Source organism: Panthera onca, chromosome E2, assembly GCF_046562875.1.
Source record: "Panthera onca isolate mPanOnc1 chromosome E2, mPanOnc1 haplotype 2, whole genome shotgun sequence".
In the NCBI taxonomy this organism is placed as follows: Eukaryota; Metazoa; Chordata; class Mammalia; order Carnivora; family Felidae; genus Panthera; species Panthera onca.
The window spans coordinates 3,397,534-3,416,885 of NC_138353.1; the positions used below are offsets into that span (position 1 = coordinate 3,397,534).

The 19,352-nt window shown below is 43.4% G+C and overlaps 1 protein-coding gene across 1 annotated transcript in view; it reads right to left on the reverse strand.

Annotated features, from left to right (window-relative positions):
- Positions 1–59: 59 nt before the first annotated feature.
- The window catches only part of NLRP2 (NLR family pyrin domain containing 2), a 31,243-nt gene continuing 11,950 nt past the window's right edge, over positions 60–19,352 (reverse strand). The window contains exons 4-10 of the mRNA XM_078439233.2: positions 16,365–16,535; positions 14,172–14,336; positions 12,286–12,456; positions 11,773–11,943; positions 9,686–9,856; positions 3,429–3,599; positions 60–357 (exon numbers count right to left, since the gene is read on the reverse strand). Of these exons, the coding sequence (XP_078295359.2) occupies positions 219–357; positions 3,429–3,599; positions 9,686–9,856; positions 11,773–11,943; positions 12,286–12,456; positions 14,172–14,336; positions 16,365–16,535 (1,159 nt within the window). The 3' untranslated portion in view covers positions 60–218. The remainder of the gene's footprint in view (positions 358–3,428; positions 3,600–9,685; positions 9,857–11,772; positions 11,944–12,285; positions 12,457–14,171; positions 14,337–16,364; positions 16,536–19,352) is intronic.

Here is a 19,352-nt window from a genome sequence, read left to right on the forward strand (position 1 = left end):
CTTTCACCTTTATTTCTCTTGATAGACTCGAGGTATAGACATTCCACCCAAAACAGGGCTAAGTCACTTGTGTGTGCTTTATGGAAGCCAAAGGCACCCCCCCAAGGCTAAAAGAACATCTGGCCCCATACCTAACATCACTGAGAGGGCTCAGAGGAAGTTCCCCCATCACCTTGACAACCTCAGACTTTACTGGAGAACCAAGAACTCCAGGGGATTCAGAAAATGAAGTCATGTGAAGAAGGTCGGTTATTGTTTGGATCTTGCTTATCACTCTCAATGGTCAGTTGTGGGTCACTTTCTTGGACTTCTTTCAGCAGCTTCTGGATTCGAGGATCAGATTCATCTATCCTCAACCTGGAGGTGCAGCGGGAGTGAAAAGAAGGTTTCTTGTTGCTTCAAGGAGGCTAATTCCAAATGCCCAAGAGCCTGCAAGTGTCATGCTTTACAAGAGAGGCAGTCTTTATTGATTATTCTGTGCCGCAAAGTAGGGATCCATATTGATTTGATAGGGAACAAGAGATAATTCCAGGCTAACACCGTAATGGTTTTAAGATGACTGAATGATCTCAGACGATTCTCATATTATTCTTGGAGAGACAGAACTAAATCACAGACATTTCCATCAACTCCAACACCTACCTACTCCACAGTTCATGTTGGCAACTTCTATTTGGTGGACCCAGGACGAGACATACACACTTGAACCAAGTCAGTCAGACCAGACTTGTGGCAACTTCTATTTGGTGGACCCAGGACGAGACATACACACTTGAACCAAGTCAGTCAGACCAGACTTGTGTCTCCTTTGACATGACATTAGCTGATCACCACCTTTATTTGACCTGTGATAATAGCAGCCTCATTTGTAGGATTTACCTTTCGGTAACCAGATTCATTCACGGGCATGGGGAATGGGGTGGGGAAAAGGGAATAATTAAAGCAAAAATATGTATAAAAGTAAGAGACTGAAGATATTAGCTGCCATGTTTCTTGTTGGCATTGTAGTCCTGGTTTTCTTAGTGTGTGTGTGTGTGTGTGTGTGTATACAGGACTACAATGCCAACAAGAAACATATATGTATTTTAAGTAATCTCTATACCCAATGTGGGGCTTGCGCTCATATCCCAAGATCAAGAGTCATATGCTCTACTGACTGAGCCAGGCAGAAACCCTTGGTTTTGCTGGCTTATTAACCAACTTTTTTGTTTTGCTGTTTAAGGGTCACAACACAATCACACAACAAGGCTTCAGTTTTATGTTCTGGAGATCTAACGTACAGCTTGGTGACAGTAATACTGTATTGGGTACCTGAAATTTGCTATGATAGTAGATCTTAGGTGTTCTCACCACACACACACACACACACACACACACACACACACACTCAGGTAAAACTCTATGAGGTGATGGATGTGTTAATCAGCTTGATGATGGTGATGATTTCACAATGTTTTTGTATATCAAAATCACAATCAATATAACTTTGGCTAAAGTAAGGGCCAAAATGTCCATCGATGGTGAATGGATAAAAAAGATGTGGTGTATGTATGTGTGTGTGTGTGTATACATATACACACATACATATATATGTATACATATATATATATATACATATATACACATATATACATACATATATACATACACACACACACAATGGAGTATTAGTAATCAAAAAGAATGAAATCGTGCCATTTGCAACTATGTGGATGGAACCAGAGGGTATCATGCTAAGTGAAATTAGTCAGTCAGAGAAAGACAAATATCATATGACTTCACTCGTATGAGAACTTTAAGATACAAAACAGATGAACATAGGGGAAGGGAAGCAAAAATAATATAAAAACAGGGAGGGGGACAAAACATAAGAGACTCTTAAAAACGGAGAACAAACAAAGGGTTACTGGAAGGATTGCGGAAGTGGGGGTGGGCTAAATAAGTAAGGGGCGTTAAGGAATTTACTCCTGAAATCATTGTTGCACTATATGGTAACTAACTTCGACATAAATTAAAAAAAATAAATTAAAAAAAATATTTTCAACATGACCCTCCAAGGTCAAATGTAGTTGTGTCTACTCGTGAGTGTAGGAGGTTGGTCATGGTCTGCAGTTGAAGGACAGAAAAAGTTCCCACAGTCGACATGTGTCTGGTCAAAAGTGTTGAAGGAATCAGAAACAGGGCGTGAGCCACAGCGGAATATATAAAGGTGTTGCTCTAAGAATGAGGTGTGATGACAGGGCCTCTTTGTCTCTAAGCCAAAGAAAAGGATTCCAGTTAGGTTAAAAGAGCATCTCAGAAGGATACGAGGTAGCTGATAAAGTCAAAGAACCAAAAGCCAAGTTCTGAACCCGGGGTCTCTGTGCCTGTCTAGGGTCTGTCACTGAACAAGAAGCCCCCATCTTGAATTGCTCCCCTTGAGATTCACAGACTCAGGAGAGCACGTCTGACTGGGTGGTCTCAAGAAACAGCTCAATGTCTTTGTGAGGGGCTTTACACTTCGATTAGAACTCACTGATACATAAAATGGGAGCTAGCTCGCCAGAAAGGGGCTAAAAACAGAAACAAACTTCAGACTCTACACGTTGCTTCTTTCGACTAGCAAGGGACCTGAGAGTCACATTAAGTAAATATTTCATCAGTTTCTCCTACATAATTATCATTTTGAGCCATCAGCTGTCTATGTTGCATCTGAGAATTTAAAGTTCTGCACGTCTGGGGGCACCTGAGTGGCTCTGTCAGTTGAGCGTCTGACTTGGGCTCAGGTCATGATCTCACAGTTCGTGGGTTCCAGCCCCATGTCGGGCTCTGTGCTGACAGCTCAGAGCCTGGAGCCTGCTTTGGAACCTGTGTCTCCTTCTCTCTCTCTGCCCCTCCCCTGCTTGCACTCTGTCTCTCTCTCTCTCTCAAAAATAAACTAAAAGAAAAAATTAAAGTTCCCACGCACCTAAGAATAAAGAGTTGTAGGGTTCTTTGTTGCCATGGGAGCAAGTGAACAGCACAACTCAAGGACAGCTTGCTTCGATGACCAACAGAAGACAGAGACTCATTTTATTCAATGGCGGACTCACAGCAGAGAATGTGCTCCTAAGGTGGACCCACTGCCAGACCTCTGTAACCAACACAAACTCAAGAAACCACACGAGAGTCTGATCTTCCTCACTCAACAACAGACGGCCACCATGACTCTCCCTCACTTAGAGGAGCCCCCAGAGCCAGCTTCCCGGCATCAGACTGAGTTTGAGTCTCACCTTTGACTCATCTTACTCTCCAAAGCAACAGAAGGGGCCGACGGGAGAATTATCTGGCGACTAAACATCACTGGATAAAAGATGAACGTTAGCGACTCACACGTCCCTGTGGTTTGCGCATCCCCCTGCACACCTGCTATCCCAGAGGAAACACCCTAAGGAGCAGAAGGATCATACCTGAGTGTCCGGAGGGAGGAATTCTGAAGTTTCAAGGTATTACACAGCATCTTCACTCCGCTATATCCCAAGGAATTCTGGCCTAGGTCCAGACTGATCAGGCTCCGGTTGTTGCCAAGGGCAGATGCGAGAATCTCACAGCTGAAAGGGGTGATGGCACATCCCCACAACCTGCAGGGGAGACACAAAAATTAGTTCATTCATTCAAGCAGTGTTTACGGAAACCATCCTCCGTGCCAGGCACACTCTTGAGTGTTGGGGATCCAACAGGAAACTACAGAAATCTCTTCCCTCTGAGCTCATACTAATAGGAAACAGATGTATGTAGTGTGCCATATCTGATAAGGGCTATGAAGGGTAAAGGGAGAAGCTGGGGAGGGCACTCACTACAATGGCTGAAGAGAACAAACCTTAGAGAGATCTGGAGTGGGGGCTCCCCAAGCAGAGAAATAGCTGTGCAAAGGCTCTGAGGTCATGTATCATTATCATGTAAAACAATACCAAGGCAGCAAGATTCAATAGCAAATCAAGAGAGTGAATCAGGCAGGGTTGTAAGAGATGAAGCCACACAAAACAGGGAGCCATCTCACATAGGGCCCTTAGGCCATTGTAAACTTCAGATTTTACTTGGAATGAGATGGGGAGCCACCGGGGCTTTTGAGAAGAAGCATGATGGGAGTTACATCTTACAAGTTATTCTTAGTGCTTGGCTGAAAAACTAGTGGCACTGAGAGGGCAGAATACAGACTAGGTTGAAGGCTAGACAACAACCCACATGTTATAAGTATGTGTGTGGGGTATGAGAACAGATTCTAGATATCTGGAAGAGGGTAGCAGGATTAAAACAATGTTTACTTATTTTGAGACAGAGAGAGAGAGAGAGAGAGGGGAGGGGAGGGGAGGGGAGGGGAGGGGAGGGGGTGGATAGAGAGAGAATCCCAAGCAGGCTCTGTACTGCCAGCACAGAGTCCAATCCAGGGCTTGATCTCCTGAACTGCAAGATTGTGACCTGAGCCGAAATCAAGAATCAGATGCTTAATGACTGAGCCACTCAGGGACCTCAGGTAGCAAGATTTTAAAAAGGCTTGGATTTGACATGTCTCTGGAGGCAAGGGAAATAAAAGCAAAAATGAACTACTGGGACCTCATCAAGATAAAAAGCTTCTGCACAGCAAAGGAAACAATCAACAAAACTAAAGGGCAACCGACAGAATGGGAGAAGAAATTCTCAAATGACATATCTGATAAAGGGTTAGTATCCAAAATCTGTAAGGAACTTACCAAACTCAACACCCAAAAAACAAATAATCCAGTGAAGAAATAGGCAGAAGACATGGGACACTTTTCCAAAGAAGACATCCAGATGGCCAACAGACACATGAGAAGATGCTCAACATTATTCATCACCAGGGAAATACAAATTGAAACCACAATGAGATACCACCTCACACCTGTCAGAGTGGTTAAAGTTAACAACTCAGGAAACAATAGATGTTGGTGAGGATGTGGAGAAAGGGGAACCCTCTTGAACTGTTTGTGGGAATGCAAGCTGGTGCAGTCACTCTGGAAAACAGTATGGAGGTTCCTCCAAAAATTAAAAACAGAACTACCCTGTGACCCAGCAATTGCACTATTAGGAATTTTTCCCAATGATACAAAAATGCTGATTTGAAAGGACACATGCACCCCAAAGTTTATAGCAGCATTATCAACAATAGTCAAAGTATGGAAAGAGCCCAAATGTCCATCAATGGATGAATGGATAAAGACAACGTGGTATATATATAAATGGAGTGTTACTTGGCAATCAAAAAGAATAAAATCTTGCCATTTGCAACAATGTGGATGGAACTGGAGGGTATTATGCTAAGTGAAGTAAGTCAGAGGAAGACAGATATCATATGTTTTCACTCATATGTGGAATTTGAGAAACACAACAGATGAACATAGGAGAAGGGAAGGGAAAGTAAGACAAAAACAGAGACAGGCAAACCCTAAGAGACTCTTAGGAATAAACTGAGGGTTGCTGGTGTGGAGGTAGGTGGGGGATGGGGTAAACAGGCGATGGGCATTAAGGAGGGCACTTTTTGGGAAGGGCACTGGGTGTTATATGTAAGTGATGAATCATTGGGTTCTACTCCTGAAGCCAAGACTACACTGTGTGTTAACTAACTTGAACTTAAATAATAAAAAAGGCTTGGATTTGATATTTGAAAGAAAAAAAGGAATAAAGGATGATGTATGAAGGATCTCATTCCGAGCAAATAATATTATACAAAGATTCAATGTGTTTGTGCATACATGAACACACACGTATGAGTTAAGGTCACGTATTTAAATTTACCCCAGGATTTGGGAGAGGCTATGAGTAATATCAAACATTTAGCATACTTCTTGGCACAGTAAATGCATATGTATTTCATTATCATAACCAACTTTCCTGATGGACATGACTTACTCCATTTCCTAAAATGTACAACCGAGATTATACGATCAGGAAGTTAAGGCTGACTAGATACTTCCCTATGCCAGTAGAGCACATGGTTAGAAGAGCCCCCTCCCCATCACCGTCAACATCGTCACCTTCCTGCAAACAGGCACGTGCCATGAATCATAACAACCAGTGGTTTTCCACCTGCGATCTCTAGGATTTGTTCAGTTGGCATCCTTACCAGTGCAAACTGCAGTCATGCCGAGAGCTTTAACGATACCGTTGTCTGGGTTTTACTTGAGGAGATCCCGACTGGAGTGGTCTGAGGTACAGCCTGGGTGGGTGTTGGCATTCTCAAACCTGCAAGCATTTTTCTACTACTCAGTAGAGGCTGAACACCATGACTTATCGTCTTGTGCTGTAGAGGTCAGAAAACTGGTTACCATTTGGGGGTCCTTCACAGGTAGGGTTCCAGACCCCAGTGCATCTGAGTGAAGGTACCTCACTCATGTGGAATTGTGAGACAGAACTGAATTGAGGCCATTTATCTGCCGGTGGAGGCAACATGTCAAATCCCTACCTCTCTGGAGGCTGGGAGCTGGGGCACCGGTGACTGTCTCTCCATGCCTTAGGCATTGCATCCTCAAAATGCTTCACTGGTGTCCTTTGGATGGCTTACACTAGAGAGTATTCCTTTAACCACACTAGTGACTTTTCTTCCCCAGATTTACTGATGAATAATTGACGAATAAAAGTTGTATGTATTTAAGGTATACGATGTGATGATTTAATATACACTGTGAAATGATCAACAGTCGAGTTAATTACTACATCTGTCAGCTCTCACATAGTTGCTTTTTTTTTTTTTTTTGAGAACACTAGATTTGCTGAGAGTAGATCTTATTTCTTATTGTCAAAATATAGAAGTTTCTGGAGATTTTCTTTAATCCTTGTTGACATATAATTGACACAAAACATCGTGTAAGTTTAAGGTGTGCAATATGCTGATTTGGCACGTTAATATATTATAACATGATTACCACTGTAGTGTTAGCTGATACCCCCATCCTGACACACCATCTTCATTTCTTTTTTTGGGGAGAACATTTAAGATCTATTCTTTTTAAAAATTTTATTTTTATTTTGGAGAGAGAGAGAGAGAGCACACAAGCAGGGGAGGGGCAGGGGAGAGAGAGAGAAAGAGGGAAAGAGTGGGGGGGGGAGGGGGGGGGAGAGAGAGAGAGAGAGAGAGAGAGAGAGAGAGAGAAGATAGAAAGGGGGAGGGGGAGAGAATATCTTATGCAGGCTCCATGCTCAGTGTTAGGCTGATTGGCTCAATCCCATGATCCTGGGATCATGACCTGAGCTGAAATCAAGAGCTGGACGCTCAACTAAATGAGCCACCCAGGCACCCCCTAAGATCTGTTCTTTTAAATGCCTGTTAACTATAGAGAACACACTGATGGTCACCAGAGAGGAGGTGGGTGGGGGGACAGAATAAATAAGGGATGGGATGAAGGAGGGCGCTTGTGTGGTGAACACCAGATGTTATATGGAATTATGGCATCACTATATTGTGCACCTGAAACTAATATTACACTATGTTAACTATACTGGAATTAGAAAAAAATCTATGTTAGCAAATTTCAAGTATATTACACAGTATTATTAGCTATAATCTCCATGCTGTAACGTTAGATGTCTGAAACTTATTCGTTTTTTTTTTTAATTTATTTATTTTGAGAGAGGGAGAGAGAGAATGAACAAAAGCAGGGGGAGGGGCAGAGAGAGAGAGGGAGAGAGAATCCCAAGCAGGCTCTGCACCATCAGTGTAGAGCCTGATGAGGGGCTTGAACTTCCCAACCGTGAGATCATGACCTGAGCAGAGATCCAGTCAGATGCTTAACTGACTGTGCCACCAGGTGTCCCGGAACTTCTTCATCTTCTGGCTGGAAGTCTGTATGCTTCCCTTAGCACCTCCCCATTTCCCCCACCCCTCAGCCCCTGGTAACTATCACTCTACTTTTTGCTTCTATGAGCTCAGCTCTTTTAGATTCCACATATAAGTGATGTCTTTGTCTTATTTTACTTAGCCTACTAGCCTCGATTTTCATCTGTGTTATCTCAAATGGCAGGATTTCCTCCTTTATCATGGCTAATATTCCATGGTGTATACATATCTCACTTCTTCTTTATCCAATCCTCTGTTGATGGACACTTATGTTGTTTCCCATCTTGACTATTGTGAATAATGCTTCCACAAACATGGAGGTGCAGATACCTTTTCAAGACCTCGTTTCCATTTCCTTTGGATATATATCCAGAAGTGGGATTCCATATGATACATCAATTTTTAGCTTTTTGAGGACTCTTCTTACTGTTTTCCATATGGCTGTACATTCCTACCAACGGTACAAAAACATTCCGTTTTCTCCACATCCTCACCAATATTTGTTACCTGTGTTCTTTTCGATGACAACCATCCTGAAAGGTATGAAGTGATATCTCATGTGGATTTGATTTCCATTTCCCTGATGATTAGTGCTGTTGAACAGTCTCTCACCTACCTGTTGGCCATTTGTCTGTCTGATTTGGAAAAAGTCTATTTAGGTTCCATTAAAAAAAGTTGAGTTGTAGAAGTTCCTTATCTATCTTGGATATTAATCCCTTATCAGATATGTGGTTTGTAAATATTTTTCTGTAGGTTGTCATTCATTTTGTTGACTGTTTCCTTTGGTAGACACAAGATTTTTAGTTTGATGAAGCCCCACTTATTTTTGCTTTTGCTGCTGGTACTTTTTGGCATCATATATACAAAATCATTGCCAAGGCCAATGTCAAAGAGCTTTTGCCCTATGTTTTCTTCTAGGAATTTTACAGTTTTGTGTCCTAAGTCTTTAATCCATTTTGAGTTTATATTTTTTTAATTTAAAAATTTTGGGGGGCACCTCGGTGGCTTAGTCAGTTAAGCGTCTGACTTTGGTTCAGGTCATGATCTCATGGTTAGTAAGCTCCAGCTCCATGTTGGGCTCTGGGCTGACAGCTGGATCCTGTTTTGGATTCTGTGTCTCCCTCTCTCTCTGCCCCTCTCTCGGTTCCTCTCTCTCTCTCAAAAATAAACAAACATTAAAAAATTTATTTATTCATTTATTTTTGAGAGAGAGTCAGAGTGCGACTGGGGGAAGGGCAGAGAGAGGGTGACACAGAATCTGAAGCAGGCTCCAGGCTCTGAACTGTCAGCCCGATGCGGGGCTTGAACCCACGAACAGTGAGATCATGATGCTTAACTGACTGAGCCTCCCAGGCGCCCCATTTTGATTTAATTTTTGTGTATCGTGTATGGGTTCAATTTCATTCTTTTGCATGTGGATATCCAGGGTTTTTTTTCAACCCTCTTTACTGATGAAATCATGCCTTCCCCATTGAGTACCCGTGCCCTTGTCAAAGATCAGTTGACTATATATGGGAGGGGTATTTCTGGGCTGTCTATTCTGTCCTTTTGGTCTATGTATCTGTTTTTATGCCAATACCATACTGTTTTGATACCACAGTTTTGTAATATAGTTTGAAACCAGGAAGTGTGATACCTCCAGCTTTGTGGTTCTTTGTGAGAACTGATTTGGCTATTTGGAGTCTTTTGTGGATGCCTACAAATTTGGGGATTTAAAAACAAAAGTTGTGAAAACTGCTATCTTACTTTTTTCTTTTTTTTAATAATTAGATTTGTTCCAATCTCTTACACTAGAGCTGGTGGTGGTGGGGGGGGGGGATTGCTACACTATTTTATTTCAGATACAGATTAAAATTTTAAAAAAACATAACTTACCATAGACATTTGAGGTTACACATTGGCTTCTTCAAAGCCTCACACAGAAACTTCAGTCCAGTAATTCCTATGTGATTCAGCCCCAGATCCAAGTGTGTAAGGCTTGAATTTTGCTGGAGAAGTGTTGACAGATGATGGCAGCCATTGCTGCTTATGTTGCAGTACCAAAGCCTAGAAATCAATCACACGGAGAAAATGAACTCTGTGAGTCCTCCCTGGTGAGATGCACCAAAGCCAGGACTGTCGACCTCAAGCCATAGGTTGTACACAAGCTAGCAGACAACGAGATGTGGAAATGACATCACGGATGGAGTCACAATTACTACAAAAGTGATTACATAGGCTGCCCCCCCACCCCACCCCCACTCCAACACATGCAAAGGTGTCTACATCCTAATCCCCGGTCCCTGTGAATATGTCACATGTAAAGGAGACTCTGCGGGTGCCATTGAGCTAAGGATGTGGAGATGGGGAGATTACCCAGGTGGGCCAATGTAATCACAAGTATCCTTATAAAGAAGGAGCATGAGAGTCATAGCCAGGAGGGGGAGGGATAAGAGGGACAGAAGGACATTTGAAGACACTATGCTGCTGGCTTTGAACATGAAGGAAGGGGCCTTTAGGAACATGCAGGTGCCTTTCGAAGCTGGAAGAGGCCAGGAAATGGATCCTTCCCTGGAGACCTCAGAAGGAACACCACCTTGCAGACACCTTGATTTTAGCTCAGTGAAACTCATTTTGGACCTCTGGCCTCTAGAACTTTAAGACAACGAGTTTGTGTTGTTTTAAGCCTCTTCGTTTGTGACAATTCATTACAGAAACAATTAGAAAACAGTCATGTGATACATCCAGGGATGTGCAGTCATAGACAGCCTTTGAAAGGAACCAACATACACCTCTTAGGCTTGGAGATTTGTGAACTGATAGAAACTCTCAGGACTATGGAGTAACAGAGGAAGACCCCAGCAAGACAGACACATGAAATTAAGCTCTGACAACTTAGTAAAGTGGGGGCATGGCTCACAAAACAGAAACAGATGAGGTCCAGAAAGAAGATTTGACCTATATTTTCTAAGAGTCAAATAACTCCACCTACACCCAGTTGCAGATAGAACTTATGTTACATGTTATCAAAAACATTCATTTAAAAAACCCAAACAGGCACTTGGGTGGCTCATTCGGTTAAGCATCCAACTTTGATTCAGGTCATGACCTCACGGTTTATGGGTTCAAGCTCTGTGTCAGGCTCTGTGCTAACAGCTCAGATTGTGGAGCCTGCTTCGAATTCTGTGTCTCCCTCTTTCTCTTTGCCCCTCCCCCATGTGTGCTCTGTCTCTCAAAAATGAATAAACATTAAAAAATTTTTTTAAAGGTTAAAGAAAACCTCAAACAAACCTTGAAACCAGTGACATCCCCCAAATCCCTACAGATTATTGACACTGTATCTTGTATTTTTTTCTTTTTTAAAAAAAATGTTTATTTTTGAAGGAGAGAGAGAGAGAGACGGAGTGTGAATGGGGGAGAGGCAGAGAGAGAGGGAGAAACAGAATCCAAAGCAGGCTCCAGGCTCTGAGCTGTCAGCACAGAGCCTGACGTGGGGCTTGAACTCACGGACCGGGAGATCATGGCCTGAGCCGAAGTCAGACGCTTAACTGACTGAGCCACCCAGGTGCCCCATATTTTTTTCTTTTTTTTTTTTTTAAATGTTTATTTTTGAAGGGAGAGAGAGAGACAGAGTGTGACTGGGGGAGAGGCAGAGAGAGAGGGAGACACAGAATCCGAAGCAGGCTCCAGGCTCTGAGATGTCAGCACAGAGCCCGATGCGGGGCTCAAATTCATGAACCATGAGGTCATGACCTGAGCTGCAGTCAGACGCTTAACCGACTGAGCCACCCAGGCTCAGTATTTTTTTTTTTTTCCTACTTGTATTCTTTTTTTTTTTTTTGTATTTTTTTCCTACTACTGCGTCTCATCAGATCTAACTGTCAGCATCATACTTGGGGTTATCAGAGGAATTAGTGAATGTTTGCATCTGTGTTACTTGAATCCAGGATACACGAATGCACATACACGCAGTATAGACTTACACCAGCGTCTGTAGTTGACAGTCCGGGTAACTCAAGCCCTCGCACAGAAGTTTCACCCCTCCATTTCCGAGAGCGTTCTTTGCCAAGCACAGGTGTGTCAGACTCTGGTTGACGATCAAAGCAGAGGAGAGCTCCTTGCAACAGGCTTCTGTAAGGTGACAGTTTTCCAACCTGCCAAAGCGCCATACAAGCAGTAAGACGGCGAAGACATTTCTGAAGCCCGATTTTCTTGGCCATCCCCAAAGGCTCGGGGTCCCAGCTGTATACAGCTCTTGTTGGGAATCCACTTCCTCTCTCATCCTGCGGTTAATCCTCACAGCCATGAAGGACCAGGAGTGAGAGAAGAAAATGCACGAGCCACCCGCCTGGGACCAGAAGCGGAAACCAGGTATCTACATCAGGGGGAAGTCCCATATGGGTCGCCCAACAAATCCAGGTGTTACCAATGCTGTTCCCCATTGTGGCCCCAGACCCAGTGTGGAGATGCTCCACGGGAACGGAGGCGGCACTTACGACAGCCTCTGCAGGAAGCACCTGGGGTGTGTCAGAGTCTTGCACAGCAACCTGGCACTCTCATCTGTAAGCTCATTTGCTGTCAGGTTGAGGCATGTGAGGGACTGGTTGATCTCGAGGGAGGAGGAGAGATGGGCCCATTGCTGAGCAGAGGCAGAACAAGATACCAACCTGCAGGAGAAAGGGGAACAAGTCGTTCTTGAGAACCAAACCCTGGATAACGGTCTCTAGTCGTGCCCCTCATGCCACTCCATCATGTCACGTCCTGGACTTAATTGTGTGGAGCAGCCTCTAAGTGTGGTCCCCGGGCCAGCCGCATCATCATCACCTGGTAAGCAGTTAGAAATGCAAGTCCTCAGACGCTCTGGATGTGGAATCCACTGATCTCTGTTTTAGGGGGTCCTGAACCACCTGGAAGATTCCTGGGCCACATACCCAGAAGTTGCTTCAGAAGATCTGGGTGAGATCCAAGAATCTGGATTTTAACAAGTTCCTAGGCGATGAAGCTGCTGCTGGTCTGGAGACCACAAGTTGAGAACTATTTATTTGGAAATCCAATCAATCAAACATATCAGGCAACAAGTCGCCCATACCCTATTCCTGGAGAGAGAGATTCTTACCATGGATGAACGGAACGTCACTGGGGCATTATGTGTATTGTGGCCTTTGGAGTGGGGTTTCTTACAAAAAAAAAAAAATCCCAATTCTGCCATTTACAGTATATGAAACGGTGGCCAAGTTACTGAACTTCATCAAACCTCATTTCCATCTTTAAGTTGAAAATAAGTCCTACCCTCATGCTGAGTGTTGATTAAGGTTGATAATTCACAGGAAGTGCTAAGTGGACTGTATATCATATAGCTAAAACTTACTAAAATCCAACAAAAACACTTTTTCTCTTAGAGTGTGTATTCTCATAGACTCTCTATGGAGAATGGCTATAGAGATTCCTCCATAATAGAGGAATCAAATTTAACCAGGGCACTGGAACACAAAAGAGAATGTTTAATGGCTTCCAATAAAAGAAGCTAAATTTATAGGAGTCTCCTTCTTCCATTGTGGTATTCGTTTATTCCTTGAGAATAATGACCAAATTATTATGTTAATGACCAAAGTTAATGACCAAAATCTTCAAACGGCACAATTTCTTTTCCTGGTGAATCCTCACAGGAAAAAGAAAGGAAGGTCTTAGGGATGGTGAATAGTGACAGTGGCTACTATCAATAATGCAATGATGAATACTTGCACTTGGTTTCATTCATTCCTCAAATCCTCGTGAGATGTGCACTACTCCATCCTACCGATGGGGATAAGACCTACTTCAACAGCCCAAGGTCATACCAATAGAGGCAAAACCATAATTTGAGACCAACAGATCACCTTGAACATCTTGCTATTGCTGCTCAAATGTGGTCAAGTGGGGATCAATGGAAACCAACGATGAGTGACGAAAATCATCGACAGAGCAATCATGTGGAGAACATCCCCAAATGGGAGATCTCTCAACCCAAGAAAGGGGAAATCTGATGCTCCCAAAGCATCCTTGCCTGGACAGAGGAATCTGGACAAAATCTGGCATTCTGAATCATGACATAAGAGAAACATAAACCATAAACAAATTCTCTTTGATAGAGGCGGATATCAAGTTTCTGAGTGTTTCTTTGGACTTGGGGATCTTATGGACAGTTACCCAGGCTGTTCAATGATCAATACAAGTGGAAACTAAACTCCCACCCCATTTTCTGTCCTGGGACATGTGCCCTGTGTAGTACTGTTTCTAAGCAGAAATAAGGGATTGTCCCCCACCCCTAATTTATACAGAATTGATATAGAAGCTTGATACAGCTCTGTTACATGCTGGGTTTTTCAGTGACGGTGAGATATACCTGAGGCATTGCAGATTACATTTGGGGTGTCTCAAGATATCACACAATATGGGAAGCATATCATCCTGGTCATTTCCTTGAAGGGTCAGATGGGTTAGTGTCTCGTGACCACCAAAGACAACGCAGAAATCCCGGTAAGCATCCGCTGGGGAAACGTTTTTGAGGCTAGGGCAATGAGAACAGAGGTGAAATGTTGACTTTCTGTATACACAGAAACAAAGGGTGGCAACAGGTTTAAACACTAGAAATTACTGTTCCCGTTTTTTGCCTTCGTTGAGGTATTTATTGTCAAACTGTATACATGAAGGTGTACGAGTTCATGTTTTGGTAGACACGTGCCTTGTGAAATCATCACCACCATCAAGCTCAATCAAGCTAGTTAACGTACCTATCACCTCACATAACCACCATTTCCATTTTTATTTTATTTTATTTCTTTTGTGGTGAGAACCCTTGAGATCAAGCCAAGTCTCTGAGCACATTTCGTGTATCCGATGCAGTAGTAACTGTTGTCACAATAGTGTAAGGTTAGGTCTCCAGAACTCACTCACTCATTTTGCAGAAACTGGAGCTTTGGGCCGCTTGCCTAACATCTAATTTGAGAAGCCATCAGAAGCCTCCACTATTTTAGTCCTCTCAAACTTTTACAGAAGGGAAGCTGGTCACCAACAGACATTTCAGACAACAGCTCTTCTTCTACGGCTTGTTGAAAAAGATAAGGAAGGGGAGCAGTCCCTTTCCCTGAAGTGTTACCAACGGGCACATTTCAGGAGCACTACGTCCTGCTGAATATGGTGCATTCAGAATCAGGATCCCATGGAAGTGAGCAAGAACTTTTCTCTAGCCTGAGAAAGAAATCTATGAACGAAGACACCCGTAGCTGGAGAAGGTCTCACTGGTACCAACGCCCCTTTGCCGCCTCAGTCAGGTTTGCTCTCCTTCCCTAACCACCCCCTGCAGCCCGCCCACATGGGAGCTTGCAGGATGTTCCCTGCACAGAAGCCTCAGGTCGAGACGAGCCTCATGTCCAGGGAGACTCGGAAGTGCTCCCTCAGGTGGACAGGTGCACACTCTGTTCCAAGAACAAGTGTTTAAGTTCTGTGATGAGCCCCACCCTTTCTTTCCAACTTCGTTCAACTACACAGATTTTTGGATCGTATTCAGATCGACATACACCCAGCCCAAGCGAATTTTAACTTTACACAGCCCAGCTCGCAGACCAGTCTCAGCATCATCTCCAACAGCGTTCCTCATCAGGGGTGATTCTGTAAACTCTGTGGGAACACCTGGAAATGTGTGGACAGGTTTTAGGTTGTCACAACGGGGCGTGTGTGGGTGCCACTGGCATCTGGAAGGCAGAGGCCGGGGCTGCTGCTAAAAATCCTACGATGCACAGGACAGCCCCCCTCCAGCCCAAAGTGTCAGCAGAGGTTGAGAAATCCTGCTCTATGTGTAGCCCTGTGGTCGTCTTAATGGGATTAAAACCTCCCCCAGGATCTGGATGTTCCTTGTGGGGTTTTGTGGACATTCAAACCATATTTCACTTTATATTAAAATTACTTGATTAAAAAAAAAAAAAAAGCAGAACAGTGGTTGCCAGGAGCTGGGGAGAAGGGATCCCGGGGAATTATTGTTTAATGGGGTCAAAGTTTCAGTTTTACAATGTGAAGGGAGTTCTGGAGATGGATGGTGGTGATGGTGGTGGTGGTGGTTGCCAAATACACTTAAAAATGCATAACTTTCCACTTAAAAAAATAATGGTGAGTTTTATGTTATATCACAATAAAAAAAAACTGGAAAAAATTACTTCATATGATTCAGTAGAATTCCTCGTGTTGAGTACCCACTTGGGACTCTGGGAAAGAAATTCACGGGCGCCTGGGTGGCTCAGTCAGTTAAGTGTCTGACTTCGGCTCAGGTCATGATCTCACGGTTCGAGGGTTCGAGCCCCGCGTCGGGCTCTGTACTGATGGCTCAGAGCCTGGAGCCTGCTTCGGATTCTGTGTCTCCCTCTCGCTCTGCCCCTCCCTCACTCATGCTCTGTCTCCCTCTCTCAAGAATAAATAAAAAAACATTAAAAATTTTTTAAAAAAAGATTAAAAAAAAGAAATTCAAATATTACTCCAATATTAAAAATGTAAGAAGCTTGGCTGTGCCATGGGGGTCTTAATCCAGGGGTTAGCTTCCACTTACGCCACTTTCTGAAGATTATGGGTAGCAGAGGAGAGTTTTTCACAAAGAATCTTCACTGATGAGGTACTCAGGAAGGTCTGACTGATGTCTAGAAATACCAGATCCTTGTTGGAGTCGAATACGGAACAAAGGTCCATCCAGAAAGGAAGTACATGTTCATCATTCTGGGACCTATTGGGAAGAGGCAAAGGAGTGAATTTACCGAATGTTGCTGGAGAGAAAACCAACAGTTCGCCATCATTGTGAAGACATTTAGGGTTGCTCTGGGCCTATACCCCTAATAAATAAGTGTAATTCTAAAAGTGAGATGATTCCATCAGTTAGCATCACTATCCAACAACCAATCGTGTCAACAGAGAAAGATAGATCACAACAGTCTAATAAGGTTGGAATAATCCAAAATTCTAAGTGGATCATTGATAAAGATTGAGAGTGAGGGGCTCCTGGGTGGCTCAGTCGATTAAGCATCCAACTTCAGCTCAGGTCAGGATCTCAGTCCGTGAGTTCTAGCCCCACATTGGGCTCTGTGCTGACAGCTCAGAGCCTGGAGCCTGCTTTGGATTCTGTCTCCCTTTCTCTCTGTTCCTCCCCTGCTCATGCTCTGTCTCTCTCAAAAGTAAATCAACATTAAAATAAAAATAAAAAAAAAACATTGAGAGTGATATACAGTAAATAGAGGATATTTGAATGTCTGATGGTGGATCCATACACATGATATTCTCAGTCTGATTTACAACTCTATTTGTGACCTAAAAGGATATCCAGGGTACCTGGGTGGATCAGTTGGTTAAGTGTCCGACTCTTGATTTCAGCTCAGGTCATGATCTCAAGGTCCTGAGACTGAATCCTGTGTTGGGCTCTGTGCTGGGTGTGGAACCTGCTTGGGATTCTCTCTCCCTCCGCCCCTGCCCACATGTGCTGTCACCTATGCACACAGGTGCTCTCTCGCTCTCAAAAAAAAAAAAGTCCGTAAAAACTTGAGAAAATGCAATCTTTTTTTCAATATATGAAATTTATTGTTAAATTGGTTTCCATACAACACCCAGTGCTCATCCCAAAAGGTGCCCTCCTCAATACCCATCCCCCACCCTCCCCTCCCTCCCACCCCCCATCAACCCTCAGTTTGTTCTCAGTTTTTAAGAGTCTCTTATGCTTTGGCTTTCTCCCACTCTAACCTCTTTTTTTTTTTCCTCCCCCTCCCCCATGGGTTTCTGTTAAGTTTCTCAGGACCCACATAAGAGTGAAACCATATGGTATCTGTCTTTCTCTGTATGGCTTATTTCACTTAGCATCACACTCTCCAGTTCCATCCATGTTGCTACAAAGGGCCATATTTCGTTCTTTCTCATTGCCATGTAGTACTCCATTGTGTATATAAACCACAATTTCTTTATCCATTCATCAGTTGATGGACATTTAGGCTCTTTCCTATTGTTGAGAGTGCTGCTATAAACATTGGGGTACAAGTGCCCCTATGCATCAGTACTCCTGTATCCCTTGGGTAAATTCCTAGCAGTGCTATTGCTGGGTCATAGGGTAGGTCTATTTTTAATTTTCTGAGGAACCTCCACACTGTTTTCCAGAGTGGCTGCACCAGTTTGCATTCCCACCAACAGTGCAAGAGGGTTCCCGTTTCTCCACATCCTCTCCAGCATCTATAGTCTCCTGATTTGTTCATTTTGGCCACTCTGACTGGCGTGAGGTGATATCTGAGTGTGGTTTTGATTTGTATTTCCCTGATAAGGAGCGATGTTGAGCATCTTTTCATGTGCCTGTTGGCCATCCGGATGTCTTCTTTAGAGAAGTGTCTATTCATGTTTTCTGCCCATTTCTTCACTGGGTTCTTTGTTTTTCGGGTGTGGAGTTTGGTGAGCTCTTTATAGATTTTGGATACTAGCCCTTTGTCCGATATGTCATTTGCAAATATCTTTTCCCATTCCGTTGGTTGCCTTTTAGTTTTGTTGGTTGTTTCCTTTGCTGTGCAGAAGATTTTTATCTTCATAAGGTCCTAGTAGTTCATTTTTGCTTTTAATTCCCTTGCCTTTGGGGATGTGTCGAGTAAGAGATTGCTACGGCTGAGGTCAGAGAGGTCTTTTCCTGCTTTCTCCTGTAGGGTTTTGATGGTTTCCTGTCTCACATTCAGGTCCTTTATCCATTTTGAGTTTAGAGAAAATACAATCTTTAAGTAATTACATATCCGTATACACAGACGTATCAGAGAATGTTCATTTTGTTCTGGGGGTAGGGTTTGTGTAGGTGACCCGATTTCTCTATCTTTTTCAACATTGCTTTAATTTTCTTTTTTTTAAAAAAAATTTTAATGTTTATTTTATTTTTGAGACAGAGAGAAAGCATGAGCAGGGGAGGGGCAGAGAGAGAGAAAGAGACAGAATCTGAAGCAGGCTCCAGGCTCTGAGCTGCCAACACAGAGCCCAACGCGGGGCTCGAACTCATGAACCGTGAGATCATGACCTGAGCTGAAGTCAGACGCTTAACCGACTGAGCCACCCAGGCACCCCTGCTTTAATTTTCTATTTATGTGTGGGACGTTCGCAGTCGGGGGGGGGGACTGATTTTCAGGAAAATGGTGCAAACACTCTAAACCAAGACGTGTCAGAAAATTAAAACATTTTAGTTACCGATGGAGAAATCCTGTGGGACCTAAGGGATAGTCTAATATCTGAAGGTTTTCCTGGAGAAAAACAAAGGTGTAAGCGCCCAAGGAATAAAGGTAACATGTCACTGAAAGAAGCAGCTGGTACTTTCAACAATTTCAGAATTAGGCTTTTTTTTAATTTTTTAAAGTTTATTTGGTCTGAGAGAGAGAGAGAGAGAGAGCAGGGGAGGGGTAGAGAGAGAGGGAGAGAGAGCAAATCCCAAGCGGGCTCCACGCTGTCGGCACAGAGCCTGACGTGGGGCTTGAACTCATGAACCGTGAGATCATGACCTGAGCCTAAATCAAGAGTGGGATGCTCGGGGCGCCTGGGT